A 27,588-nucleotide genomic window follows, 5' to 3' on the forward strand; every position below is an offset into this window, starting at 1 on the left:
CTCATAAAACCAGATCATGAATAATCCTCACAGCTCCAACGCCATACTGCATGGATACACGGACATACATAGCGATCTGTTGAGAGTTGCGGCAAGGCGACGCGCGTGACATCAACAGACGTCGAGAGACAGATGCATGTTTTGCATCCGTCCACAGGCCCCAGATCCCACCGATGATCTTTGAAAACCTGTACGGGCGCCTTGGAATGTCGGCAACCGCGCAAACTCGAAGACATCCTGCTATGCCTCTCCCGGGCAAAGGCCGTCGTCTAGGAGTTCCCATCCTTGCACCGACATTCTCCGCGTTCGCTGCATCCCAGCTGTCTACACAGTCTGCCGGAACTGCAGACCTACGACCTGGAGCACAGCACGCACAACACTCGAACGGCAAATTGTGAAGAAAAAAATCAGGGTTTGCCGTCCACCGCTTCACAAAGCTTCGCACACACGCGCCATGAAGAGTCTTCATCTTCGAGAGAGCACGTTTTCTCTCAAAGTGCTGCTCTACCGAACGACCCGACCCCCCGCAAAATGCCGTTTAACCGAGGCGACCTCATCCTCATTCATAAGCCTAAGAGTATACTAGGCGCGGCGCATGCTCCTTTTGCTCTCCAAAAACCAATGCGACACGCTTCACCCTCGTGACCCCGTCGAATGCACTGGCGCGTCGGTTCATCCGCCGGAGGACTTGTGTTCTGCAGCAGCACGACTCACCCGAGCTCCAAGCTCCGATAGCTCGCAAACCGGGCACAGCTGACCCGCGAACTCCGCCTTAGCGACTGCGTTACAGAACGGGCACCGCGTCGTCGCCGTTCCAGGAATGAGGCGCGTGAGAGTCTGAGTACAGAGGAGCAGGTTCTCTGCAAACAGAACGCACGCGAAGGAGTTGCCGTGGAAAGGGTGCCCCGCGCGCACGGCCAAAGGCTCGCCCTGGAGTACACACACCCGATCGAGAACACGAACTTGCCAAAGCTGAGCCTCCAGTTTCCACCGGAAAGTCTTGACCAGCACTGGCACACTCCTCTGCCGAAGCTTCTTTGATCGAGATACGCGTGCACCACCCTCGCCATTCGTCGCGGGCTCCGAAGGCGTTGTGGGCAACCGTTTCCCGCCTCTAGGACGGGGATACTCAGCTACAGAACCCTGCGCTGCCGCCCGCCGGAGTTGACGCCGGTCGTACACCTCAGTCTGTCGTCGTGAAGGAACCCCAAACTCGAAAGTCCACATCGGCTGAAACGCCCTGCCTGGGCCGCTGCACGGAATGAGCGACGCACAACCTCCCCGCGATGGCTCGCCACGCCTGGGAGCCTTCCTTTCTGCGGGACCCGTTGTTTGATATCTCGACTTACCACACTCGCTGGGCTCGAAGTTGATTTGATACGCGTCCGTGCCCTTCTGCTCGCAGAGCATGAGCACTTTCTTCGCCTTTGCGATTTCCTCCTGCGCACCCTTGATGGCCACGAAGTTCCCGTTGACCAGACGCCGCGCAAACTGCACAGACACCGAGGAACATTCCACTGAGTTGAACATATCGTGCGCCATCGTCACACGGAAGAAGAGTCTTGCTGCGAAATGGCAAAGAGCGAACGCGCGCTCGCCAGCACTCACACACGCTGTGCAAGCTGAACAAAACGACTCCAGTCTGGAACGCAGCGCGGCTGCGAGAAGGTGGTCCCTCGCGTCACTGGCGAATCGATGCGTGCCCCCCTCCTGGTGACTCTGGAGGGTGAATCCGGATCGCGCCTTACCGCTGCAGTTGTGACGTAGTTCTGCGCCTTCCACGCGACACTCATGGCGCGGCGGAGGACTAGGAAGAGATGAGAGACTTGCATCTTGCAGCACGCGAAGTACGCTACCAATTCGATGTCTGGGAAGCAAACATGCACACAACAGACCGCACCCGCACTTCACTGAGATAACGGCGCTCAAAAACTGCGCAACAAGCGAGACTCGGACGCCCACACCAGCGACACCACTGGACTGCGAAGAGACCGCGGCCACGAAGACAAGGCGCATGAGAGAAGAAAGCAGGCCATCGACAGCGGGAGAGGTCCTGTCGCATCTTCGACAAAAATAGCGAACAGAAACTGTCACCCCGGAGTTCCGCGACGGACTTCCACGCACACACACCACACACGCTGACGCGTTCGATTCATCGCTGAGAACGCAGAAAACAGAAATGACTGGCGCGGCGTTCGCTGGCGTCCACAGAGACTCCCAAGGGAATCCCTTCAACATCGCACACGACGCATCGGCTCATTTACACACATCACATGCACAACAGAACTTACTTCGGGCTGGGTTCGAGTCGTCCAATCCCAGGCGCGCCATTTCGAGGATCATGCCAGTGACATAGTGCCGCGCAATGTCAATGAACTCGTGGATCTGCAGAGACACGCAAAACCGGAAGACGCGCATCCACACAAAACAAAGATCAAAGAAAGCCAAACCGGCGAACTCGCCGGCGATGCCTCACACACACGCATCTGGACGGATACACACCTCGCAACAAATGAAGAGAACAAAACAACACACACACACACACACACACACGAGAAAAAGCAGCTGCCGAATGCACTGTCAGCGTTCCAATCTGACTACCTCTCTAGGAGCTAAACGCGGTCACACGACCCGACAGAAGAATCCGCGCACCGCGCACTCCCCGCCGCGGAGGAGGAAACGCGGAAACTTTTCTAACGCGCTGCATGAACTTGCCGGCGCTCTCTGGAGGCGCGCGACCCGGAGAAATTCCCCCTCCCTCTCACCTGCTGCTCTTCTTCGGCGTTGCAGGCCACCGCGAGTGGAACGGAATGAAGAACGTAGCGGAAGGCGCTGAGCGCCTCCTGAAATCTCCCAGCTGCAGATCACGCGTCAGACACACAGAAGCTCCACGCGCTAAGTGCCGCAACACGAAGATCTGTGCGACAATGGCCCTGCACCCTACACTGCAGAGAAACCCACGGCCACGGGCTCGATATCTGTTGCAACTGTCAAACACGCTTCTCAGGAAAAGGACGAACCAACGGTACGACGAACGGACACCGCAGGGTCTCGTTTTTTCGCTGCGCCCTACGCCGCTATCTCAGACAGCGATCTCCCGGTGCTGAAAGAGATGCCGACCTTGAGCGCGCTACGTGGGGTCTCGAAGAAGTATTGAACACACTGCGCGCTTCGTGTCACACACAACTACGGCGACATGCATACTGTAAACCATCGCAAAGTCTCGCGACTGCAGGTTTGCCACTCAGTTCGGGATCCCCGCTCGCCGCGACCCTTGAGGAGCTGGATCGCTCGCGCATCTGAACTCGCGTGTGCCTCTACATTTGCTTCTTTCTCAGCGCCTCCCTGACAGCCGAGTGCCCTTTTTCTTCGCCCCATCGTTCGTTTAAGGACTTTATTGTCTCTCTGTCCCCCTCTGACACCCGCTCCATTCACTTCGCGGCCTCCCCAAGCACACGCGAGGACGTCCGCGCCGGTTCGACGCCGCGCCCCTGTCTCGTGTTCAGGACCGCTGGCCTTCCCTTTCGCGGTGCTTCAGCTGCGCCTCTCTGGAGGGCTTTCCACGCACCTGTGACGAGCTTGTGCGCCTCGCGCAGCTCCTCCATGAGGCTGTTGGAGCCGAAGAGCCGGTGAGGCTTCAGGCCGCCGTGGGGCGCGACTGGGTCACTGAGGGCGAGCGAGAGCGCGGGCGCGAATGGTAGTCCGGGAAGCGCAGCCCAGGCGGCTTGGTGCGCTCTCGCAAAGAGAGGCATAAGTGGAGCGCCGTTGCGAAGCGCCATACGCCTCTGCAGCGTCTCGAGAGCGAGTTGGAACTCGCCTGCGGCGACAAAGTCTGCCACCAGCGGCTGTCCACCCTTGAGCCACATCGCCTGCGGCGGATCGCGCTTCGCAACGAACGCGCCTACAGCAGCGGAGCCGTCTCGACCGTCTTCAGACCCATGCCGCTCCCGCGCGTCTCCGCCCAGACCATGCACAGCGGCCCCCGGCGCCGCGTCGTCAGGCGGCAGATCGATGCCGTCGCTCCAATCCTCCGCCGCGACGCCCTCCGCGTCGAAGTCCTCTGCGAGGCCGTCGCCGCCGCCCATGGCGTCTCCCCACGCCCCCGGCGCAGTCGCCGCCGCAGCCGCAGGCGGCGCGCCGTCGACGATCTCTGAATAGACAGCCACGCGCGCCAACGAAACAGGGGAGGACACGGATGGAGGCGCGCGCCACGCAATGACCTCGCAGTCGGCACTGAACCTCGAGGCACCGGAACACGCAAAGGAAATCACATACCGGAAAACCCACGAGAGAGCAGCGCGAGAGCGCCCTCTGTTTCGCCTCCTCTACACTCACCTTTATACAGGCGCGCCCCCGCGACCTCCGGCTTCATGCCCGCCGTCGCCTTCATCGCGTTGTCAAAGACCGAGGCGCCTTCAGAGACAGCTGGCGGCCAGGCAGACGTCTCTGCTTCAGTGCACCTGCGAACGACGCAGGAGACCGCACACAGATGCCCCGCGCGTGCCTGCTTCCGCAAACAACTTCAACAAATATTTTACAAAAATATCCTCAGACTGATCCTGAACCTACGACTCTTCGGTCAACAGCCGAAAGCTGTCTTGGGTCATTTAACACTTCTGGAAGGTGCAGGACGCGAGGCTCTGCGAAGCGAGAAAAAAGCGACCCCTTGCCACCTCTCAGAACGCGCTCTTTCTTCCTCCGCGCGCTGTGGCGGCTCCTTCTCCGTCGCAGCGCCGCGTGGCGGTTTTCCGCGCGAGCGTCGTCCTCACCGGAGAATGGGGATGGGCGGCATAAGGAGCTGTGGCACCGCGGGCATGAAGGCGTCGATGCTCATGTCTTTGACGCTCTCCTTGAGCTGGTCGTAGAGCGCCGAAAGGCCGTAGGTCTTGGCCGTCAGCGCCGCGAGCGCGAGTTGCCCAACCTCAGCCAGCACCTGAACGCGCTCTTCGGCGTCGCCCAGCAGCAGCGCATTGTGGAACTTGCTCATCGGGTCTTTGCGGAGTTCCGCGATCCGCAGCATCTTGCGCAGCTTGCCAGTGTTGCCCGTGATGAAGTACAGAAACGAGAGCTTCTCGAACTCCTTCAGCTTCTGGTACGCACACTCGACCAGCGCCGGGTGCCCCTGCTGCAGCGCCGCGCGCGCGAGCAGCTGCCACGCACTCTGCAGTGGAAAAAAAACGCAGAAAAAAAACTGAAGCTCCGGAAAACCCGAAACAACACACCCCCGGATGCAAAAAATAAAAATCGCCGCACACGACCGCCACGCAAAAAAAAAGCCTGGCGGAAAACAGGTCGACAGCTCTCCGCGCACGACGACGACAGGCGCTGAGAACTTCTGAGAGGGACAGGCGCCGCTGCATCGGGCAAAAGGTGAAAACAACAGACCTGCGACAGAACGAGGCGAGACGCCCGGACTGCGAGATTCGCAGAAAAAAAATATCCTGGCGTGTAGGACACGCGCCGCGCAAAGACATTCGCATGCGCAGAGGGGCGGGAGGTGCCCGCCATCCAGCAAAAAACCAAGAGACTTGCCTTATCGTTGATTTCTTGAGCTGCAGCCAGCGCGTCATCCATGCTTCCGACCTCCAGCGCCAAGTGGAACCTCGCCTTCTTGTCCGTGAGGAACTCGAGAGCAACCTGCGACGACAAGACAGCGGACTCATGAGACACTTCTCTCCACGCCGCTCTCCCGCGCGCGGATGACCGCAATCGAAGCGAAAAAAGATGGTGTTTACAGTTTAGGCTCCGCAGGTCACACTGTGATTCACGTCAAAACGCAGACGGGCTCGCCTCCGCGCTCGGGTTGCCAGTCGTGTGAAGCAGAACCACGCGGAAGTAAAGTCGAATCGACCAAAGGAACGCCGATTGGATACGCAGACGCGAAGCTGAATCGCGACGACCCGACGGAGGAAAGCCCGTGCGAACCTTGAAGTGGAAAGCATCGCAACACCGATTCCAAGAAGATCTGCCGCGCGAGACGAACACTGAGCAGTCTTTTTCACCTACCCCTGGGTAGCCTTTGTTCTTCAGATACGCAATCAGCGAATTTCCGCAGAGCTGCCCATTCCGCACGAAGAGCGCAACCTGCAGAGCGAAGGCGGAAATTCAAGGCAAAATACGCAGATTCAAAGAAGGCAAATCACAAGCTCCGACAACGACAAAAGACGAGGGTCGCTCAAGCGGCGACACGCAGGAGACAAAGGTAGATCTCCTAACCAGCCAAAGCGAGAAAAAAGTCGTTTACACATCCAGCACGACACAGAGACTACACGAGGCGACAAGAAAACGAATGGAAGATTGCAATTACGTATGGAGAGCACGAATGCGATTCCTTGGCCTGTGCATGCATGCGGAGGAACCTTCTGAAGCACGCACACGCTCGTCCACCTCAGATCGATTCACCGGGCGTGTGCACACGAAGCATTATCTAGGCCTTTGTCTCTGTTGCCTCTAGTAAGCGGTCAGTCACCCCTGTCTTTCTCTCTCCACGGGCTGGTCCGACTCTTGTTCAACACAGAACGTCCTCTCTGAGGTGAAGAAAATCGAAAATCCGGCGGAGCTGCAGCGCGTGCGCAAGAGGAAAGTTCTCTGTCGACCCGTCTCGCAGAACCCCCTCGAGCGCTTACTCTGTCGAACTCGCGGCGATGCAGAGCGAGCTTGAAGAGGTACTCCTGGCAGTTCAGAGGCTCCACGTGGATGCCCGCCCGACGATCCAGGAAGTAGTACATTCCCCTCTGCACCCTGAAAAGAAAGGTAGCCGCCACGCAGCCTCCACAGACTCCAGAGACTGCACGTGCGACGCGGAGAGAGCCGAGCGAGACGTTGCGGGAAAACGCCGTTACGAGCGGCACGCTGTTCCCACCGTCGGGCGACACCGAAAGCTTGCCAATCTATACAAGCATATACATATATATTTGTATATACGTTCAGAGACTGCTGCGAGACATCTGCAGCTCACATACTTTGGAATATATGTATATATATATATATATATGCACAACGTGGACTGCGTAGTCGCGATTCGCTGCGTCGTCGAGCGCCTTGACTCACTTGAAGATGTAGACAGGCTCGTTCAAGCAGTGGATGATGCCGCGGTCGCCGTTGGGGAGGAGGTACTTGACATGGCTCAAGGTAGAATAAACGAATGCGCCTGGAGAACGAGAGGGGGGAAAACACAGCATCAGACGCCATCGGCCGCTCTTTTCCCGCGACACACCCATTTTCTGTCTCGAAAGCGCCTCTTGAGCGGCGGTGAGATGCCCGCGCGTCCGACACAGCGAAGGCTGTGCTCAGGGTTACACGCGTAAACGATTACGAGACCCAAACACATGCTTATGAGTACATAATAAGTCTCAAAGCATGCAGAGACACTTAGACAGCAACACAGAAGGCGCAGGCAGACCCGCCTACGCAGGGGTGCATATCTGCGTGCCTACGGGCGTCGATCTGAATCGCATGTCAGCCACACTGGAGACAGCTGCGCTGCGAAAGACGATCGCGGCAGCGCCGCAGAAGTTCAAGCCGCCGATTTTCGAAGGCAGATTTTCCTTCACTCACCGTTGTCCTCATCCCAGGCTCCACCCTTGATGCGGATGTTCTCGTGAATGGCGCAGACGACCTCGAAGCCGCCTGCGCCAGCTTCGGCGCACGCGGCCTCCGCGGGAAGGAGCCGAAGGAGCATCAGCGCGTGCTTGGAGACAACCATCAAGTGCGCCGCAGTGGGCGACAGCAGGACCGAGCGGACGCCACCGCCCACTCCGCACTGGACTTCTGGGTACACGCGCCGCGTCGGCACCTCGAAGAGACGGAGCTGCGAAAAGAGTGAGGAAACGCGACGCATGCAAAGCCCCGACGTGCAGGCCACGCAGCTCGTGCATGCACGTAGACGCATGAGCTACGCGCAGACGGCGGCGAACGACACGGACGGCGAAAAAGCAGACTTCTTACCTTGTCATCGGACTTGAGAATCAGACGGTTGTTCCCAGCGAAGAAGAGACGGTCGACGGCGCAGGGCAGCTCCACCTTCTTGCACAGCTCGTTGCCCAGGTTGTAGACGCCGAGACTGGTGGCGCCTGCCTTCTCAATCAATGCGAAGCGGTTTCGCGCAACAAACGCGACGGAGTGGCAAGAACCCTGCACAGAGACACAAGAAAAGAAGTGACAGAGAGATAAACACTGCGAGGCCAAAAAGGACGCGCACAGGAAGCCGCTACACATATTAAAACAACGATGTGTGTTTTGTGTAGTGCATCCATAGATATATGCATAAGCATGCGGATGAAGAGCACGGGAGATGGACAGTGCAGGCCTTCGCTGCTGGGATGCAAGGCGAAGATTCGAGAAACGATTCAGGCGTGCCTCTGCAGATGCAGGTAAACGCCGAATTCACGTTGCTCTGGGCACGAAGAGAATTTCGCCGTTCCTCTGAACCTTCCCTCGTCTGGAGGAACAACGCACCGTGTGGGTATCAAGGCCCCCAGGGTACGGCAGACCCGTCTGCGGCAGAGGCCCGACGATGAGGTCGTACGAGAAGCCGTTCTCGGAGTCAGCCTGCGACGGCGAGAGAGAAGAGACGGGAAACAAAACGCTCTCTATGAAGTTGGTGAATCTCTCCATGAACGCCACTCCTCCATCTGTGCCAGACGTCTTCTGCGAATCCCCGTAGAGTGTCTTCTCTCGGATCGCCAAAAAACGAAGATTCTCCCCCCACAATTCCCAAACAAAAGCCCCGAAGGGACCACGACCCTCGGCAGCGTCGCTTTTCTCCACATTTCAAACTCTTCAAAGCCCGTCGTGCCCGCAAGGCGTGCCCGCTTTCAGGCAACCTGACAGCTTGTTAGCGCGGAGATTCTGTGTCTCGAGGTTGGTGCGACCTAGAGACCTCAGTGACAGGTGACGGCACCTGCGAACTCGTCCTCCGCAGCCACCCCTGGCGTGACCGCGCGCTTGCAGGCCGTCACCCGCAGCCCGCTGACTCCTCGCACCCCGCCTCTTTACCCCCCTTCCTCCCCCGCAGCCCCGAGTCAGCACGGCAGCGCGGTGAGGGCGCGTGCGGTCTTACGTAGATGACGAGGGCGTTCAGTTCGGTGGTGTTGAGCGGGTTGACTAGCAGGCACTTGGGACCGGCGCTCATGGCGTTGGTGGGTCTGCGGACTTCGCAGATGGAGACTTCGGCGGCGGCCGTCGCGTTCGCGGCGGCCGCTTCGCCCTGAGCGGCCTGCGCACTTTTGTGCGTGAGCTGGCGCGTGAGCAGCAAGTCGCGGAAGCAGACCATGCGGTCGCGGACGAAGTAGAACAGGAAGGGCGAGTGCAGCGCGCTCGGCGGCCGCTCGGTGTGCAGTTTGAAGACAACCATGCCCGAGTCGTGGCCGACGGCCAACGCACTGCAGGTCCGGTGCGCCGCGATGATCCAGAAGCGGTCGCTCTCGCGGCGAAAGGTGTGGACCCCGACTCGCTTGCTCACGTCCCACACGCGAATCGTCCTGTCCTCGGAGTTGCTGATCAGCAACTCGCGCTGCGGATGGAAAACCAGACACGAGACGTTGTTGAAGTGCCCTCGGAGGGTGTCCACTTCCCACGCCTTTGCGTCGTTGTACCTGCGCACACAGAGCCGCTGACACGAACCGACCAGTCGAGAGAGGCGCTCCAGAACGCGCGCAATCGACGATGTGCACACCCCACACAGAGCACCAGACGGAGAGGTCGTAAGGCATCCTGGGGATGACAGATCCCTAAACCCTAAACAGTCCTGTTAGTTCTAGTAGTTCCGACGCAACCTGACCAGGCTCCAACACACGGCCGCGCTCCCGCCAACGGCGCACACGGAAAACGGACGAGGCAGACGCCGCGCCGGCGGCGCGACGAGAGAGAGGCGTAAGCTTCGTCGCTGCAGATATTTTTTTGACATGCTGACAACACAAAAACACCAACAAACCACCGGTTTTTGACCGGGGGCCGCCTTGCGCGCGCGGCGTCGCCGCTCACCTCCAGAGCTTGATGGTGCGGTCGTCGGCCGCCGAGGCGATCAGCGGCATAGAGGGGTGGAAGGCAGCCCAGTTGACGCCTCGCTCGTGTCCCTCGAGGACGAACTTGCAGACGGCGTCGTTCGCGGTAAACATCTCCGAGGGATGGTGTCTCCTCGCACCGGGGACGCCCGCGGCGGTGCTGCCGCTGCGCCCGAAGGCGTGCGCGCCGCCGGCACCCCCTGTCTTCTCGCGCAGACCGGACGTGTCCCAGACGCGAATCGTCTGGTCGAGCGAGGCGGAGACCACCAAGTCCTCGTAGGGGTGGAACAACGCACTCATCACGTAGTGGTTATGCCCCGTCAGCACCGCGATGCACTGGCGAGACTGCCAGTTCCAGATGCGGACTAGAGACAGCACACAATCCGAAAAAAACCAGCGAATGTGCGCGAGAGCGGCCGCGCCTCATGCATGCGGCCGGGACCAAGCCGGAGACCGCACACCTCGAGCTGCGAGGCTTGGAGTTCAAGCCGAGAGCAACTCCGAGCGACGCGTGGGCAGAGGCGCATGATTCCTTCCCCCTCCTCCCCCCCCCCCCCCTTCTTCCCGCAAGAGACATTCCCAAAGGACAGGAAGCCACACAGCACTGAAAAACCAGGAAATCGGACAGATTAGAGGAGTTGATGTTCACGAAAAAGTGCATGTTGAGTCCTACATCGCGTCCCCGCCCAATCCACTGGAGGACCGCCAAACACGGAGGCGCCTGAACGCGAGCGTTCGCTTCACCGACACCGTCCGCGCGCCGCGCACGCGCTGCAGCCTTTCACAAATCGCGAAACCAAGACAACACTCACAAAAAAAAGCTGTTCTGCTCACCTGTCTGGTCATCACTCGCGGAGAGAATCCACGGATAGATGTGGTGGAAGAACACCGTCCGCAGATAGTCCAGGTGCCCCAGAAACGTGAAGATGCACTTCCTCGTGGTCAGCGACCAGAGCTTCACTTTGTAGTCGTCGCCTCCACTGACGAAGAGAGGCTGAGACGAGTGAAAGTCAATGCCGCGAACGGGGCCTGAAAAGGACACACATCCCCCACAGAGCCGTCTGCACTCCCTGCGGCACGTCCGACGCACTAGTGTGTATGCGCATGCATGTATCTATACATCTGCACATATATATATATATATATATATTAGGGTTTAGGGTTATATATATATATATATATATATATATATATATATATATATATAACGGAGGCGAAGCCACGGGCGGGTGTACATGCAGATCTGCGCCGGCCTTTCTGTCTATAAAGGGCACAAGCCGCGGCCGAGTAGCATTCTCAGCTACGCGCCTTGCTTCTTGTCTACCCCGACCTAGTAGGCGAAGCTGGTGGTGTGGCTCGACTCGGAAGAATCCCTAGCGCCTACGCCCGACTCTTCTCTCGCCTCTGAAGCACAGTCAGTGACGAACTGCCTACGACGCCTGCTAGGAATACCACCTAAAATGCTCCATCGAATGGGAGGGATACGAGCAGCTGTGATCTTTCGGGTACGAAAAGCGACGCTTTTGCTCACGCGCAGATGCTGCACTTCCCGGCAGACGCTACAGTGGATATACTCCCAAGCGCTCCACATTACGCTCTGGTGGCACAAACGGTTCTCCGAGCACTTTGGAAGTAAGCGTACCTTCATGCTCCTCGAATTTGTCGATGAGAGATCCAATTCGGTAGTCCCAAAGTTGAATTGTTCCGTTGTGCAGGGCCGCGAGGATCCACTGGAGAGAGGGGTGGAAAGCCAGCCCCTTGACCCGGCTGCTTTTGGTTTCGCACTTCACCAGCATTTTCGACATCTTGCCTACGCTCCTGAGCTCGAGTGGCTGCGTCGCCGCCTGTTCCCTGGTGCCTCAGCCTGCCTGGCGTACCCGCTTTGGCCTTCCTCAGCGCCTCGGGAGCCCGTAGAAAAAACTTCGACGACTAAAAAAGAAGCGGTTGGCGAAGTGGAATCAAACGGCAAGCTGACGCCACCCGTGGCAGAGGAGGCGCCTACGCCCAGCGAGGACAGGAGAATACACAGAGACCGCCAAAGGAACACGAGACGGGGCCTGCTGCAGAAGGACACGCACGCAGACGGGAGGGATGCAGAAAACTGGAGGAAGAAAGGAAACCGACCTGAGACGCGGAGCAGCTCCAACGAAAAGACCGAGCTGGCGGTTTGTGGGTGGCGTCCACAGCGTTCACTCCGAACGAAACAGGGGGGAGGGAGCTGGAGCCCAGTCCGATCACCAAGCGCCGCCGGGATGCGGACAATCGAAGAGCGGAGACGAGCCGAGACGTGGGAGAGTTACTGCGATTGCGGAGATAACAATCTCTGCACGAGGAAGAGCCGAATGCTTGGCAACTCGCCGACTGATGAAGACCGGGAATTCTCCCGAACTGTCTCCTGGCAGTACAGTGATCACTGGGCACACGTGGCCATGTGAACGAGGCACCTGCGGGAAGACGGCGAAGCAGGCACTGCTGCAGACCACGAAGAAGCGCGCAGACTGAGCCTGTAAGGAAGACGTTCAGGTCGGCATGAGAGAAAGTACGGCCGCGAAGGGACGCCTGGTGGCCCATCAACTAATGCGTCCACACCCCTGGCATGAGAAAAACGACGCTTGCTCGCGCATCCGCCGCCGAAATTCGAAATGCAGTGAAACAACGAGATACCACACTCTTGCGGGTGCGGCGGGGTGGACAGACAACTAGACAAAAGCCAGGGAAACAGTGGAAACTGTGGAGAAAACAGGGACCAGCGGTAGACAGAAAACGAAACGTTCAAAAAGGAAAGGGCGTCGAGGCGTCCCCGTGTTACGCGCCCGCCGACGGGATTTTTGACTGCTGCAGAAGAGATTTCCAGAAGGAATTCATTTTCAGAAGAAACAAGAAAACTTAGGGAGAAGACGACTCGCGCCAGGCGAAAGGTAGCGGAAGAGTTGCTCTTGCAACGTTGTTCTGCGTGCAAGGTAAAAGCAAAAAGGGGGAGGAAAGGGCAGCTTTCACGTACTCAGAGAAGGGAGATTTGAGTTCGCATCGCTTGGGAACAACTGTCGGCTCTCTACTCTTTACGATGAAAAGTGGAAGCTGAAGCCTTCATGTCTGCAGACGTATACTAACATTCTCTCGGCAGACAAGCCACACGTGCTGTACTCATTGTCCCCTGCAGAAAGGATAGCACGCATAGCCTACTTTACCCCAAGCAGACATACACATACAGACATCTTCACAGTATCTGCTCACATCCGTACAGATATCGGGACTTGTGCGACGGGGGAAGAAGGGAGTCTTCGCATGCACGCAACAAGCCTGCAAGGCTCGAAAACGAGAGAAAACTCTCGCAAGGACGCACGCACTCCCCTACCTCACGCAGCAGGAGACAGCACCGTCAACTCCAGTGACTGCGCGGCGAACGATTTTCGTCTGCCAGTTCCAGTTCGCTACGCGTAAGTAGGCCCACACCCTCGTTTCCAAACGAGTGTTTTCCACTTGGCCGACCCTTTTTGTGCGATTCGGCATCGCGGGAACAGACCAAGTGATTCGTGTTGATTAAGGAACGCCTCCAAAGAGCATCCGTCGGAGGGCACCGCTTCCGTTGTGCGGAAGACATTATTTTGTGCGCTTGCTGTTCGGCACGCAGAAAACCCTGAGATCTCGTTAGAGGAACGAGTCATATGGAGTGAAAGAGGCTCACTCCGGAATGACTTTCGCATAAAGGGTGGAATAATGGGCACGCATGAAGCAAGCACCACAGAGCGCGTGCCGCCTCTCGGCAACTGCCGTTGTAGGACCCCCCTTGATCAATGCGCCCGTGCTTCGGGAAAAAGCTCTCACAAGAGTGCTTGAAATGGCGCCGAGTTAGACAACAATGATTGAGTAAGGGTTGCGGCTAGGGCATGGGTCGCAGTCTATTCCAGTGCCGGCACGGGGAACTCCGTCAGCCATCTGCGCCATCTTACTCTGGTACACAAATTCGGCTGAAGAGGTGCCTGACACCAGGCATCGTAGGTTCGCAGATGTATGCCGTGCGTGCCCGCTACAACTTACAGAGAAGTAGCTAGTAACAGTCTTCAACAAAAGAAGCAGGGGGCGTCACACAGACAGCCGGTTGACAGGACATGCTGTCCGAGGTCGCTAGAAACTCTGGATAATACCGACAGACCCTTGGCGCCTGCACTTCGTGCCTCAGATTTTGAGCATGTTCACAAGACATGAACTTCGGTTCCTGTGTGGGTCACTTCAAGGGAGAGACATTTAGAAGCGCGTTTTTTTTCGGGGGGTATACAACGCTTGACAACCAACTGCAATCCTGGCGACAGCAGTGGAGTCTCATCTTCGGGGAACTCAAAAGCAAAACTCTACATAGCACCGCTGCTCAGTTTCTACATGCATGTTATTGCTCGAATCAGTTGGCAGAGGAAACCCGCCGCGGCTCACCCGGCTCCTGATCAGCCTTCACCTTTCACTAGCAATGTCGTAAACAGGCCATTCATACTAAATATATACAGAACTATACATATCTATTTATGTATATGTGTGTGGTCGAGTACTGGGACTTAAGAAACTAGTTGAACTTGCACAGAGGAACGACAGAGAGCGGCAGCAGGCGAAATGCGTTGTTGGATGTGTCTTTTGGGAGAAGCCGGCCTGCTCTTGCTGCCCACACCGGCGCCAGGGGTTCTGTCTGTCGTTGGCTGAATGCGCCTACAGCAAAGCTTTCGTGTCTCGAAAAGCTCGCGTTTGTCTCTCTTTCACGCGGCCATTTTGTCTGGGCGCAGGCGCCCCGAACGACTGCAAAGTCGTCCGTGTGAACTCCTGCGCGACTCCGTGCCATGAAACTCGATGACTTCACGCGGATCCGAGAGTTTTCGCCGCAGCAGTTACTCGGAATCCGACTCAAACACAGTGTGCTTCCCGGTCGCGCCTGCGTATTTTTTCGACAGGCCAATGTGTCCAGCCTGTTTTCCGGCGTCTTCTCCCCTGGCCCCGCCTTCCTTTTGGAAGCGCGGTCTCTCCCTGTCTCTGTGGTTCGGTCCTTCTCTGTTTCGTCTGTCGGCGCTTCCCTCTCCACTTTCCTTTGCTTCTGCCGACCGTTCTCGTGCGGACCCCAAGCCCGAGCCCCCTTTGCCTCTCCCGCGCGCAGCGAAACGCGGATTTCGCCTGCCTTCTTCCTCTCCTCCGCGGGTTTGATCTCGCGACTGCCCTCGCTGAGGAAACGACCCGCCTCTCCCGCCTTTCCCGCCTCGGCGTATCGCGTCGTGTGCGTCGTGCCGACTTCTCTTTTGAGCGTCGGCCTCGTGGAAGCTGTGCTCGTGCGAACTCCGTTCGCGCTTGCGATCTGCAGGCCCTCCTCTAGAAGTTCCGCGCCTACCTTGCCACCCCCTTTTCCGCCCCTGCTCGTCTTGGTCCGCCCAGTCCGGCGCCTCTGCGAAGGGATCAGCCACGTCATGCTCTACAGCCTCGTCTTCAGCCGCATCCGACCCATCTGACTCAAACGTCGTGGACGTCGGCACTGGCGGCCCCGCAGGCTTCTCAGCCAGAAAGAAAGCGTCTTCTTCACCACCTGCAACGAGCAGACACACGCACGAAGGCGCCGGACTCGAGGTTCATTCAAAGACAGGCAGGAAACAAAACAGATAACGGACTCCGACAGCAGCGACCCCTCCGCGGGCGCGCCGGCTCGCAGGGAGAGGCGCACTCTCGCAGAGGGAGCACCTCTCCGAAAACTTGCAACCCGACTCGGGTTCTGTAAAAGTTCAAACCGACAGGAAACCGCGTCTGCCTGCTGTTGAAGACACTGAACACGATGAGGCGGCGCCTTCGTCACCACAGCTACCAGATGCGCCGTCAAGGCGATTCATGCGCCTCTAGCATCTCCTCACCTTCTGCGTCGTCGTCGCCGTCGTCTTCGATCCGCTCTTGCAGCATCTACGGACCCAACAGAAAACGCGAAAAGACGTCGCAGTGAAGTCGAGTGACAGGATTCCTTCCTGTTTCGTAGACGAGCCGTCTGCCGGCGGGCGTTGCTACCGGTTCTCCACGCCAGCCGGTTCTCAGGCATGTGCACGCACAGAACAGACTGAACGTTTGCGCGAGAAGAACTCCATTCAGTTAAAACGACTCTACCAAAATCCTAAAAGCGGATATTTGACTCTGCACGAGCCACGTCGTACGCCTCACGCCGCCGGCATGGGGCCACAAGTGTGCGCGTCTGTCCAGTCACCCGCTCACCTGCTGCCTAATTTTGGCTCTCATGGCTTCCCGTTTCTTCTCCGTTTCCTCGGAAACCGGCCCTGTTTAGCGCACACATCCACACAAAAAGGCACGCAGACGGAGCTCCTGCGCGCGCCTAGTCCGCCTCGTCGCTTAGACAACTCGCCTGCCACAGGCAAGCACTGAATCGGTGGCGAGACTCGATCGCCGCCCCTCCCACAAAGTGGCTCGCCACCGCTCTCAGCAGCCTCACGCTGCTGATGAGAAGATGCAAACAGGAACGCACTGAGGCTAGAAAATATGCTGCCTCCCTCAAAGAAAACGTAACGAGCCATTGCCGCATCATCGACACTCCTCGTTACGCCGCGAAGCCACGCCAACAGGCGACCAAACCTCACCTCCAGAAGGGAACAGGGCGATGTAGGGCTCGTCTGCCGGGTATCGCTGCAAAAGACGTTTCCACACGTCTGCCAAAACACGACAGCATGCAAATGCGCACAGACGCAACCGGAGGAAGGGGGCGGGGGGGCAGAAGGAGCATAGGCTGCTTGAGCTGCTTTCTGCATCCTACTTGAGGCTCCTCTTGCGCGCACATCCTGACACAGCTTCATGACGCAGTGTTCGCGAAAGGAGAAGCCTCATGGCGGAGTCCAGAACAGGTAAGCCAGCTACTTTTCAGAGTCAAAAGCCTAGGGCGATTGACAGGTGACGGGCGACGCTTGTGTTTGGCGACTCGCCGACTGCGCAGGCGCTTGGGTACGCTGCACTAAATATGAAAGTCGCCTACGACCGGGGCACCCCTGACGGCACCCGGCAGCAATTCAAACAACGAGCCATTCACGCAGATGAAAACCCGAGTGGCAACCCACCAGAATGTAGTTCAAGTCGTCGAGGTGTTTCCTGAGTGCGGCTTGATGTTCTTCAATCGAGGCGTCTAGCGAGTGAATCTCTTCTGGGCCATCGTCCACCGCATCGCGCCGCCGCCGGAGTAGGTCTGAAAGAGTCCGGCGCTCCGCCTTGATCTTACGTCGAACCTTTTGTCCTTCTGTTGAAAAAAAGATGGAGGCGAGGAGACAAACTCGACTATTCATCTCAAGGACGACGCCGCCCATCTGGGTTCCACGTGCGATGCTCTTCGGAAACACCTTCTGGAGCTCAACGTGCAAACGCCTCTGCGGTGTGTCTGAGCACCCAGCGACTGCCAGTCGGCACAGGCCCTGCAGCATCAGTATCAAGCCTTGAAACGCACTCTCTCTTACCGTAAAACTTGAGCTTGTCGTAGAGCTGTTTCCTCTTCACCACGAATCTCTTTCGCTTTTCACTCTTCTTGTCTTGAACAGCTTCCCTATCCAGAGCGCTGATCTGCTCTTCCATACGAGCCACAACTTCGGGAGGCAGCACCTGTGAAATCATTTGGCAGATCAGTCATACGGCTCACTCGAACAGACAACCTGTAGCTGCCAAATGGGTGAAGGAGGCTGACTACTGACTTCCCCAATGCCTGCAGAATCCATCCCGATGATTCTCTCGGAGGGGCCTAACTCACGTCTTTCTTTTTCAGTAGAAGCCGCCTCAAGTCACGCGCCTTCGTCTTAGCTTTCTTGTTCTTTCCTTTGTTCTCTGCCACGCGTTTCTTGCGGCCCAGGATGGACTTCCCTCCAGACAGCTTTTGACGGTTGAGCCGCTCGCCCCCGATTGGGGGGGCGGCCTCCGGAGAATCCTCCATCAGTTTTCATATACCAGGAAAAGGGAAATCCGGGTACACGTCGGGAGTTGCGGGCGACCGAAACTCGCTGAATGTGGGACTTGAAAATCTTGAATATCTCACGCCTATCGCTGGCGCACACGCAAAATCAACTTCACGGACGCGATAACGCAGGAAAAAAGGCCGACACGCTCGCGTGGGCCATTTGGCAGAATTCGTCTTACACCACGTTTTGCCAACCTCGACCCTAGACGATACCGCGCCGATAATCATGCAAGTAGATGGTGTTGACCACGAGAACCAGGTAACATCGATTCCCGTCAAGCTCCTGCAATTGAATGAATGGCTGCATGTAGGGGAAACGAAGCTCAGCTGCATGCGCCTCACCGTTCGGCATGCAATGCATTCCATGCTCGTTCGTGACGTGTTTTCTACAAAAGACATGACAACAGCACTCATTCTAGGGATGTGCATCATGCGCCAACCGAACTACTTCAGCAACTGAATTTGCTGCGGCGCTTCTTTTAGAGGAAGGCCACAGCTGCTATGGCTGTTGGATAGCGGACAAGTGTAGACGCTGCTCAGGGACGCGCGCCGGTTGACGCGACTGAATTTTTAGAGGCAAGAGAATGCATTGGTGACCGCTCCATCTCTCTTCGAGTCGGTTGACGGTATCATCCAGAGTTCGTTGAGCGCACTCTAGGGAGCTCTCTTTTGCCTTTGCGGTGCTGACGAGCTCCAATGATACTACGACCGGGCGCCCGGGCGCTCGCAGTGGCGCTATCTAGCGGCAGCAGATGCCTTCGCAGATCGCACCGAGACATTAATGTGCGTAGGCAAGTGCGCCCCTCCGCTTCGAATGCGCTTTCCGTCCCCCACACTTGCTGGCTGGATTTTCGGCGATTGCTCCACGCATTGTCATCAAATCCTTCAACTGTAACAGGAGAATCGGCCCCGGCTCAAACGATGTAAGTCTCAGTGATTCACGAGGGCTACACTCGCAAAGTCAAGATGTAGATGACCGAGGGTGTGGTGGCTTCGGCAAATGGACAAAGCTCAAAGATAACGCGGGTTAGTGTTGGGAGGGAGAGGTGTGGGTCGCAACCCTCCCCACCTAGATCCTTTTGACCCACGCTTTCCGGACTTCCAAGCGTGTTGTCCTTCGCAGAACGCTGACGTTCATACTTCCCGACAACTCTGAAAAGTCAGTCCAGGCCAAGATTGGAGATACTATCTTGGAAGTCGCGCACGCAAATGACATTCCGCTTGAAGGTGAGCTCCCTTGACACGCCTGACCGATGCCAGCGCGTGCTGGCGCAAATATGAGACTAACAGTTCTATGCAACTGAGTTGCCTTCATGTCTTGCAGGGGCTTGCGAAGGATCTTGCTCATGCTCAACCTGTCATGTAATCTTGGACCAGACGCTGTATGATGAGCTGCCCGAGCCATCAGAAGATGAAGAAGATATGCTGGACTTGGCAGCGTGCCTGACCCCAACGTAAGTCACAGGAGTGAGTTTCGCGAGACTGTGTGCCGTATCAACTGCCCTTCTCTATGTGATGTGGTGTTTAGCGTCTGTTGATTCAAGAACTGACGTGCTAGCACGGCGCAATGGAGTACAGGCGATGTGGTACCTGTATGTCATGCGAATGACGTTGCAGCTCGAGACTGGGATGCCAAATCCACATAACGCCTGATCTCGACGGTGCGAAGATACGGCTTCCACAGTTGACGAGGAATTTCTACGTCGACGGTCACGTTCCATCACCCCACTGATAGCCAAGGTCTTGTGGCCGGATCCGAGCCGCGCGCTGTGCAAACGGGGACGCCGCGATCGTGTTACTGCTACCGGTCGATACCGAGGAAGTCAGTAGATTCATAAGCGCTGTTTATTGTTATTCCTCTCCCTCGTGAGCAAACTTGACCATAAATCTCGTCATGGCTATGTAAACAACAACCACAGATATCAGATATAGAGCTGCCAGCGCGATAATGATTGTTGCAACCCAGCCCATGCCTGCGATGATGAAAGCACGCGTGGGAGATCGATTATGCATTGCGTCGTATTACCTGTTTGGACAGCGGGCAGCTGGTAGTTTATCATATCAACTCCGCTAATGACAGCACGCCCTGCTGAACCGGAGGCGAGGTACGCAATATGCATTCGCGCCTTGAGGGTAGTGACAAATGCCTGGGCCGTGCGGTTTGAGATTGGCTATGGGTGGTTCTTGTCGATCATGAAGTCATACCTCTGATATGTTCTCCGCCGCAACCCTTTCTGAAAAATGAGGTGAATTACATGCACATCTACTACTGGGCGCGTAACCAACCTCGAGCGGCAAATGCAACTACATCTCTTTTCTTGACAAAGAGCAGTAGCATTCCATCGTGACAGCCTCGATTTCCGATGCCCCAACGACTAAATACTTGCATGTATGCTTTTAGGTAGCGGTTTGGGATTGTCTAGCTTGCCGGAGGAGAGCGTGAGCCATCTCGTCAGCAGCTTGTTGGGGGGTTTCGTCTTCGGGTACATATATATCGTGTGCTACGGCAACTGCAGCCTGTTTAAGAACGGCACTGCAGATGGTGGGTACCTCCGCTCTGCGAGTACGACGTCGTACCTGAAAGAAGTGTTTTCTGCCGTCAGGACACTGATGCTCGGTCGAATCTCGCAGCTTCAACAGCCTTGATTCGAGTGTGGATTGTTCCGCAGGCGTAAGAAGGCGGTCAGGGTCGCATATCCATGAGTGCGTGGCTCTGATAAATGTGCATGATCCCTCCTTATGTTGACTTGCTTTCCGTAAGCAAATTGTTACGTTGTTGAGTAGGTGCACTTCTGTGGTTCGACGAATGGATTGGGAAATGAAGTTGCTGTGTAAAGGAGACCCCCTCCCCTGAGTGCCAAATAGTTAGTTGTAAGGATGATTGTTACACCGAGGGCTCGCATCACCGCTCACGGTATGCAGGCACTGACCGCTTTGTACACCTTGCCCGCTGGTGCTTTGGGACCAAACGGCTGGAATTTGAAAGGCTCGCCCTCAGCCTGAACTGCTCCGGCTCTACCAAGGCCACCCAACAGCGCGGCGGGCACAAAAAATATGTTCGAAAGCCTCATGATTAGCAGGGGACGAGGCGTAGCCACGCGAGTTGTCAGTGATCGCTGCTCTTGACACCGGAGCCAGCATTTGCGCGAACTGGATTTTAGGCAACCTTTCGTCACACACCGGTTAACATCTCCGCTGTACAGACAGCTTGAGAAAGTTGTTACTGCTACCGCTGCAGCAACCATCCAATGCGGGAGCGTATCAAGTTCACAAAGGCATGCCGTCGGTGCTATGCAGAAAATCAGGCGACAACAGGAATGCGCTTACAGTCCAATCGAGACCCGCGACAGCAGTTGCGTCGAAGCACCGGATAACCGCTCTCTGGCCCCGCGTCACCGAAGGACTGACTACGACTGTAGGGCTGCAAAACCGTCATCCCGCATCTCTGCAGAGCGTTGCATGAACTGCGTTGGTCTGTCTGTAACAGACCAGCCCGTAATCTGGCGACCACTGCTGCGACCTCTGTGTGAGTTTCCGGATACCTCGGGGCGTCAACTGCTCTCCGTGCGTCGAGGGGCGAACCTGCATGTCAGCACATCGGCACAGACGTTAATCCGGCTCAGTCCGCCGGCGCGGTGAGAACCGGGCAGTACCCGCTATCGAGGCCATTGTTGCAATTGTACTTGAATGCATGCGGTCGTGTGTGCTGCCACGTCCTTCGCGACACAAAAGTTGGGAGGGAAGAGCACAGAAGCATGTGGAACCTCTTCGCAATGGGAAACTCCGTCGAGAGTTCAGTGCAATGATACCGTGTGTACTTGATAGCACCACGAGGCTGGATAACCCACACTGGATATGCGCGCTCTTCTTGCGAGGTCCCGCCATATGGCTGTGTGGGCATGCCTTGCAGGCGGAGTGCAGCCAGCCAGCAATACCTCTGTGCTGGGCAGAGCTGCTACGATATCATTAATGCTTAAGCGACCTCGCTGTGAACTCTTGTCTTAAGTTCATAGGAAAATCGTCGTGAGAAAGGCGGCCTCCGGTGAGTTTTTTCGGGTGGTGGCACTTTTTTAAGGGGGTGACAGGCTGCTGCCTTAAGGGAACTTGTCGCCTGCCAGTAGCAGGGGTGTTCGCTGGGGCCGCGTCCGTCGGGCTCTTTCCAGTGCTGAGCATTCTTTTTGGATGCTCAGACATTCAGCAGCTACATAATATGAGATCGTGCGGATGCTTTCCTCTCTTCAGGAATTATCAAGATGGCTCCGACAGTCAACATCACCGTCCAGTTTTGTGGAGGCTGAGGGTATCGGCCTCACTTCGATCGGGCCGAGGCTCTGATACGGTCGTGGCTGACCGCTGCTGAACTCCGGCGTGTGTCGATCGAAGGTAAGGAAGACATTTTTCGTTGGCACAATATGCTTTCTACCGTGCTTTCCACCCTTCGGAGGAGAATGGGTAGCACAGGTATTTTCGCCGTATGCCGTTCAGATTGACGGCAAGTGTGACACCCTGTGCCATGGAACTGACGAGCCATAGAGGTCGGTTATGAGATACAGATAACCAAGTTCCTAAAATGCACAAGATGCTTCAGAAGTATAGCGGAGACTACTGGTTTTGATCTTGCAGGTCTTTGTTTAACTAAAGATGCTAAATGTCTATTCTACTTAATTGGTTTAATTTTTAGAACTTGGTTGTCTGAATCTCATAACCGCTATTCGGGGCACACCTCGTCTTTTATCGGTGTTAGATGTAACCAATAGTTTGAGCGGCTGTGAGTGTTGGGACTTGGTGTATTTGAGCTCCTTAGGGATGTAGTAGCAGTTCTTTGTAGTGAGCTCGAAGATAGACCGCAGTGAACATCCGTTCGTTGGGTCGAAGTTACCTTACTTTGCGTGCTGAACCGCCCGATTCTCAGTCTTCCAGCGAGGGATGTACCTGAAGCGCACATACAACATAACAAAATGTGTGACGAGAAATATCCGACAGGGGAGCGCTTCCGCCTTGGCAATGGAAAGCAAAGGAAGTTACGATCGGTGCTCCATGTCAAGCTAGGCGCATCCATCTGTCTCGTATTGATGTCATTTCTGCGGAATTTCTCATAGGCCACGAGGATCCCGGTACCACTGGGAATTTCGAGATACGGATCAATGGGGAACTGGTGCATTCAAAGAAGACGAAAAGACAGGGCTTCCTGCATACCAACAAAGACCAACAGGAAGTGGTTCGCCAGAAAATAAAGGAAGCATTGACCAATTAAAGGCAAGGGGCAATAGAAGATTGGCGTGCATGAAGAGAGGAGCTAGTTTAGCACCAGCGTAACCGCTAGCAGAACACGAAACCAGGCGTATTCAACGAAAGCGACGTAGAGCGCGTTGCCAGTCTCATGGTTGTGCGTGTTCCCGTAACAGCGTATAGGCGGCCGCCACAGCGGCTGTCAGTGTTGATCCGAGGCTGACGAAGGGACAGGGGCCGGCAATGGCCCGCATTCCGAGTTCATAACACCATTCACAGGTGCGTCTGTCGCTAGGTCACTATCCTTCGCGAGTGAACGCCTCCCTTAAAGTCATTGACCGGGGTAGCGGGAGATAGTCGACGGAAGTGCCGATGCGTCTTAACACTAGAATGGTGACGTACGTGTTTGTGTTCTGAAAATGGAAGCCCTGAGGCATTGCCTTCGAGTCGGTCAATATCCGACTCGGACAGGGAGAGCAGAGGGGCGTCAGAATGGTGGTTCCTTAAGCGTGCGCTAGGTTGTGAAGAGATGTCGTGGAACAAACTAAAAATGCACACGCTAGGAGATTGGACACCGACATGGGCGACGAACGCGGTACACTCTACTTCAAGACTTGAAAAGGGTCACCGTGAGATAAAATCCACCACATATGGCTGCGAGGTTCCACCGCTCGTTCCAACCTCTGGACACTAACGCGTCAGTATCTCTCCGGGCTAAAAACTGTTATCCGGTCTGGCAGCGGAAGCAGACAGTATGCTGTGCACACAAAAACAGAGAACCACGTAGGTGTAGGATTCAGGGTATGACACACGAATCTTGCTACACAAGATGTGGAATGTTATCAGTCTTGTACCGACGTTGCCCCCCTACGTTTTGTCGGAACATCCTTTTGCGGTAGCTCAGTCACTGTAGTGGCCGTCATTCAAGACGTTGCTTTTCACTCGGAATTGTAGACAGAACCCGCTTTCAGCGTCCGCCGACCGTTGTGGACGGCAACAGCCGTGTTAACTTGCTCTCAACACTTCCCTTAATAGAAGCACCCAATGGAACTATTACGTAACTGAATATCGTCGACGAATAATGGAAAAGAACTAGGCTTAGCTTATCAATATATCCTTTTCGACGTCCAATATATTCAGCTGCACTTCCTGAACAGGGGAGCAATCAGCTCCTGGGGCCAGAATGGCTGCTCTCCCTAACGGTACCCCGTAGGGAAGTGCGTCTGCGGAGAGGGAGCTGGAAGCTACGCTCCTGTGTGAGACGGAACTGCTTTGCACCCGCTGAAGTGAGGATCCACAGCCCGGTGTGCCAACTGAATCTTCTGCCGTTGCAACGCTGCAATGCAGCGCGTCCATTTGCCCACATACTTGAGTTCGCCTAAAAGGCGCAGAGGAAAGTTGAGATCAGTGCCGACGGCTAGATGTACGCCGCCGTCCACATGCACAGCCAAATTGCGATACATTGACGACTCGCGCGCTTAGAGAACTGTGCATATCTTTTCATGCAACAAGTAGCTACACCCACACGACTTGATGCACATCGCATGAAAAACGCCGTCACCTTCCTTGCCGAGAGAGGATGATGTAAGGCCCAGAGGTTATCACCAGGGAATTGGAACTAGAAAACGTTTTTTTACTGTAAGATTCTCGTTGAGTGTGCGTCCGCCGTTGCGAGATCGCTTAAGCAGTCTCGTGGCCAGGGATCTTGCAGTGCGACAGGTCTGCGACCTTCTCCCAAGTGCACTCGTCCTCGCCGCGGCCAAAATGACCGTACGCAGCGAAACGCTTGAAACCCGGCTCCTTCAGACGCAACCGCCTCTGGATGACACCAGGACGCAGATCGAAGTTCTCCATGACGATCTTGAGCAGCATTTCGTCTGTGTAGCCCTTGGCTGCCGTGTTGTACGAGTCCACGAACAGAGACAGCGGGTGGGACACGCCAATGGAGTATGAAACCTGCACCAAGCAGCGCTTGCAGAAGCCGTTCGCCACCAAAGACTTCGCGGCTTGACGCGCAGCGTACGCTGCGGACCGGTCGACCTTCGTGCTGTCCTTCCCGCTGAAGGCACCACCTCCGTGAGCTCCCCAGCCTGAACACAAAAACCAGACACGCGAACCGGCAAATCACCGATGCAGACCCTCAATCTCATTCTCTCGAACGTTCCAACCGCTTGCCGTGCCCAAAGCGCGTTCGCACGTAGTCACCCTGTTTGCGCTTCCCTGATGGCGTTGCATCGACATACACCTGTGCGCTGGCGGAAATGTGCCGCGTCTGGCGCTGTCCAGCGAAAGTCACAGCGTCCTTCCCCGTGTGCAAGCAGATCGGATGAACTCAAACAGACTCTGGCTCACCTCCGTAGGTGTCGATGATGATCTTTCTGCCGGTGAGACCGGCGTCGCCGTGCGGGCCACCAATAACGAATTTCCCGCTGGGGTTCAAGTGGTAGACAGTGTCCTCGTCGAGGTATTGAGCGGGGACGACTGCCTTCACGACGTGCTCCATGAGGTCGGCGCGGAGCTGCTCGTTGGAGGCCTCAGGCGCATGCTGCGTGCTGATGACGATGGTGTGGACGCGCTTCGGAATAGGAACACCATTGCGATTCTCGTACTCCACAGTGACCTAAACAGATGAAGAGAGAGAAGAGAGCCTCAAGACCGAAACGTGCCGACAGGTCCGCGCACACACCGCTGCCCGCCTGACTCCGTCCGATGTAACCCCAAACTCATCCAGCGCGGAGTCCCCCTTGACCTCTGGTGGAACTGCAGCCACCTACTCGGCTACTCGGCCGCCGAGCCCCGAAGAGCCCCGTGTTCGATCCCGGTAGACGACCAGCGACTCGCAGAGCGCGACAAGGCTCGGTCTCCTCGCCGGTCGCCCTAGCTTTCACACGAACTCGCCGCGCGTTGACACGGGTCCTCCCTCCCGAGTGTGGCAGCTGACGCTCATCTCACCTGTGTCTTTCCGTCAGGGCGGATGTAGGGCAAGATACCCTGCTTGCGGACGTCAGTGAGACGCTTGCCGAGGCGGGTCGCGAGCGAGTGAGAGAGAGGCATGAATTCTTCGGTTTCGTCGCAGGCGTAGCCAAACATGTGACCCTGGTCGCCCGCGCCGACGTCCTCTTCCTTCTTGTTGACGTGGACGCACTGCGCAATGTCGGGACTCTGCTCCTCGATCGCCACAACGACGTTCATCGTCTTGTAGTCCAACCCCTTCGACTCATCATCGTAGCCAATCTCCTGCCGCAGGAAAGGCGAAACACACGCAGCGGTCAATCTAAACCGACGGCCGAACCCCGGTGCACAACCTGCGTCACTGCTGACACAGAAGCGACACTAAAGACAGGAAAGAAAATACCCGACCAAAGCAACACTCCAAAATGACACGCGCAGGCGAGCCAGTTGGGGGGCAGACACACGACGGCGAACGAGCGAACGACTACAACGCGAAGAACGCATGCCGAGAAAAACACAGACACAGGAGAAGACGCCCGACGTCTCCGAACTGCCTGACTGCCGGCAAGATTCGGCCGCGCCGCAGGGCACAGACGCGAACGGCACTTCGTTTAGTTCCACAGCAACTGGCAAGGCGGCAGCCACGGAAAAAAAACCTCAGGTAAGTCCGTCGGGTCACGGTTCCCTTCCCACAGAACGGCGAGAAAAAATGTCCCCTGGACGAGCCCGCGCATGCAGTTGCAGACCGCAGCCCTCCATCCGTTTTTGATACACAGATGGATATGCACTGCGTTAGTAAACCGAAATACGCAGAGACGCGTATTCAGACTTGCAGTAATGCGAGCCGATGCCCTCGCGAATCTATTCAACTGACCTTGACAGTGTCGCGCACGATTTGCTCGTAGTTGACGGAGGCTTTTGTGGTGATTTCGCCAAAGATCATAATCATGCCAGTTTTGGCGCAGGTTTCACAGGCGACTTTGCTGTCTGGGTCCTGCTCGAGGCAAGCATCCAGAATTGCATCGGACACTTGGTCGCAGAGCTTGTCAGGGTGTCCTTCGTTGACGGACTCTGACGTGAAGAGGAAGTGACCGGGTCGGGGGGGCTTGACGGCGTTCATTTTGGCGACTTGCACGACTCGGGAGTTGATAAAACGTGCGGCACGCCGAGCAATAGCCAATCTGCCTTCCTTGCAAAAAAATGCGAGAGAGAGTTTTTGCCAAGAGACGAAGAAAGCCAAAACGCGATTGCGCGACGATACACACAAGGGCAAAGCGATCTCCCAGTTTCGAGCCTTGGCACACTGGCGGTGGCAGTGCGGGCGGGTTCGCGCGCACAGTCGCTCGTAGAAGGTTCGCGAAGTTTCTCTCGGAGAAAGACGCGCGAGACAAGTCCCCCGAAAAAGATTTCTTGTGGTGAAGGAAAAGGTGCTCGAGACCACAACAGGTC

General features: G+C 56.4%; 4 protein-coding genes across 4 annotated transcripts; 1 reads left to right on the plus strand and 3 right to left on the minus strand.

Annotated features, from left to right (window-relative positions):
• Positions 1–672: 672 nt before the first annotated feature.
• On the minus strand, positions 673–11,809 carry BESB_045370 (putative coatomer protein complex, subunit alpha; the record flags this gene model as incomplete). Its single annotated transcript, XM_029362988.1, has 19 exons — positions 673–860; positions 1,350–1,491; positions 1,749–1,867; positions 2,292–2,385; positions 2,766–2,857; positions 3,569–4,150; positions 4,336–4,460; positions 4,770–5,161; positions 5,533–5,637; positions 6,007–6,084; positions 6,627–6,741; positions 7,051–7,150; positions 7,558–7,810; positions 7,948–8,133; positions 8,458–8,550; positions 9,062–9,596; positions 9,985–10,369; positions 10,839–11,033; positions 11,647–11,809. The coding sequence occupies 19 exons, from the start codon at positions 11,807–11,809 to the stop codon at positions 673–675; spliced, it is 3,942 nt and encodes a 1,313-aa protein (XP_029220354.1).
• A 3,066-nt stretch (positions 11,810–14,875) lies between these two features.
• Positions 14,876–17,934, minus strand: BESB_045380 (uncharacterized protein; the record flags this gene model as incomplete). Its single annotated transcript, XM_029362989.1, has 7 exons — positions 14,876–15,558; positions 15,878–15,923; positions 16,227–16,288; positions 16,607–16,652; positions 17,078–17,253; positions 17,468–17,609; positions 17,755–17,934. The coding sequence occupies 7 exons, from the start codon at positions 17,932–17,934 to the stop codon at positions 14,876–14,878; spliced, it is 1,335 nt and encodes a 444-aa protein (XP_029220355.1).
• Positions 17,935–18,654: 720 nt separating this feature from the next.
• BESB_045390 (putative adrenodoxin-type ferredoxin) lies at positions 18,655–19,690 on the plus strand (the record flags this gene model as incomplete). Its single annotated transcript, XM_029362990.1, has 4 exons — positions 18,655–18,881; positions 19,082–19,185; positions 19,283–19,412; positions 19,576–19,690. The coding sequence occupies 4 exons, from the start codon at positions 18,655–18,657 to the stop codon at positions 19,688–19,690; spliced, it is 576 nt and encodes a 191-aa protein (XP_029220356.1).
• Positions 19,691–24,867: 5,177 nt separating this feature from the next.
• On the minus strand, positions 24,868–27,259 carry BESB_045400 (S-adenosyl methionine synthetase; the record flags this gene model as incomplete). Its single annotated transcript, XM_029362991.1, has 4 exons — positions 24,868–25,277; positions 25,540–25,807; positions 26,140–26,424; positions 27,014–27,259. The coding sequence occupies 4 exons, from the start codon at positions 27,257–27,259 to the stop codon at positions 24,868–24,870; spliced, it is 1,209 nt and encodes a 402-aa protein (XP_029220357.1).
• Between the last annotated feature and the right edge of the window lie 329 nt (positions 27,260–27,588).

Source organism: Besnoitia besnoiti, chromosome III (assembly GCF_002563875.1).
Source record: "Besnoitia besnoiti strain Bb-Ger1 chromosome III, whole genome shotgun sequence".
NCBI classification, from domain to species: Eukaryota; Apicomplexa; class Conoidasida; order Eucoccidiorida; family Sarcocystidae; genus Besnoitia; species Besnoitia besnoiti.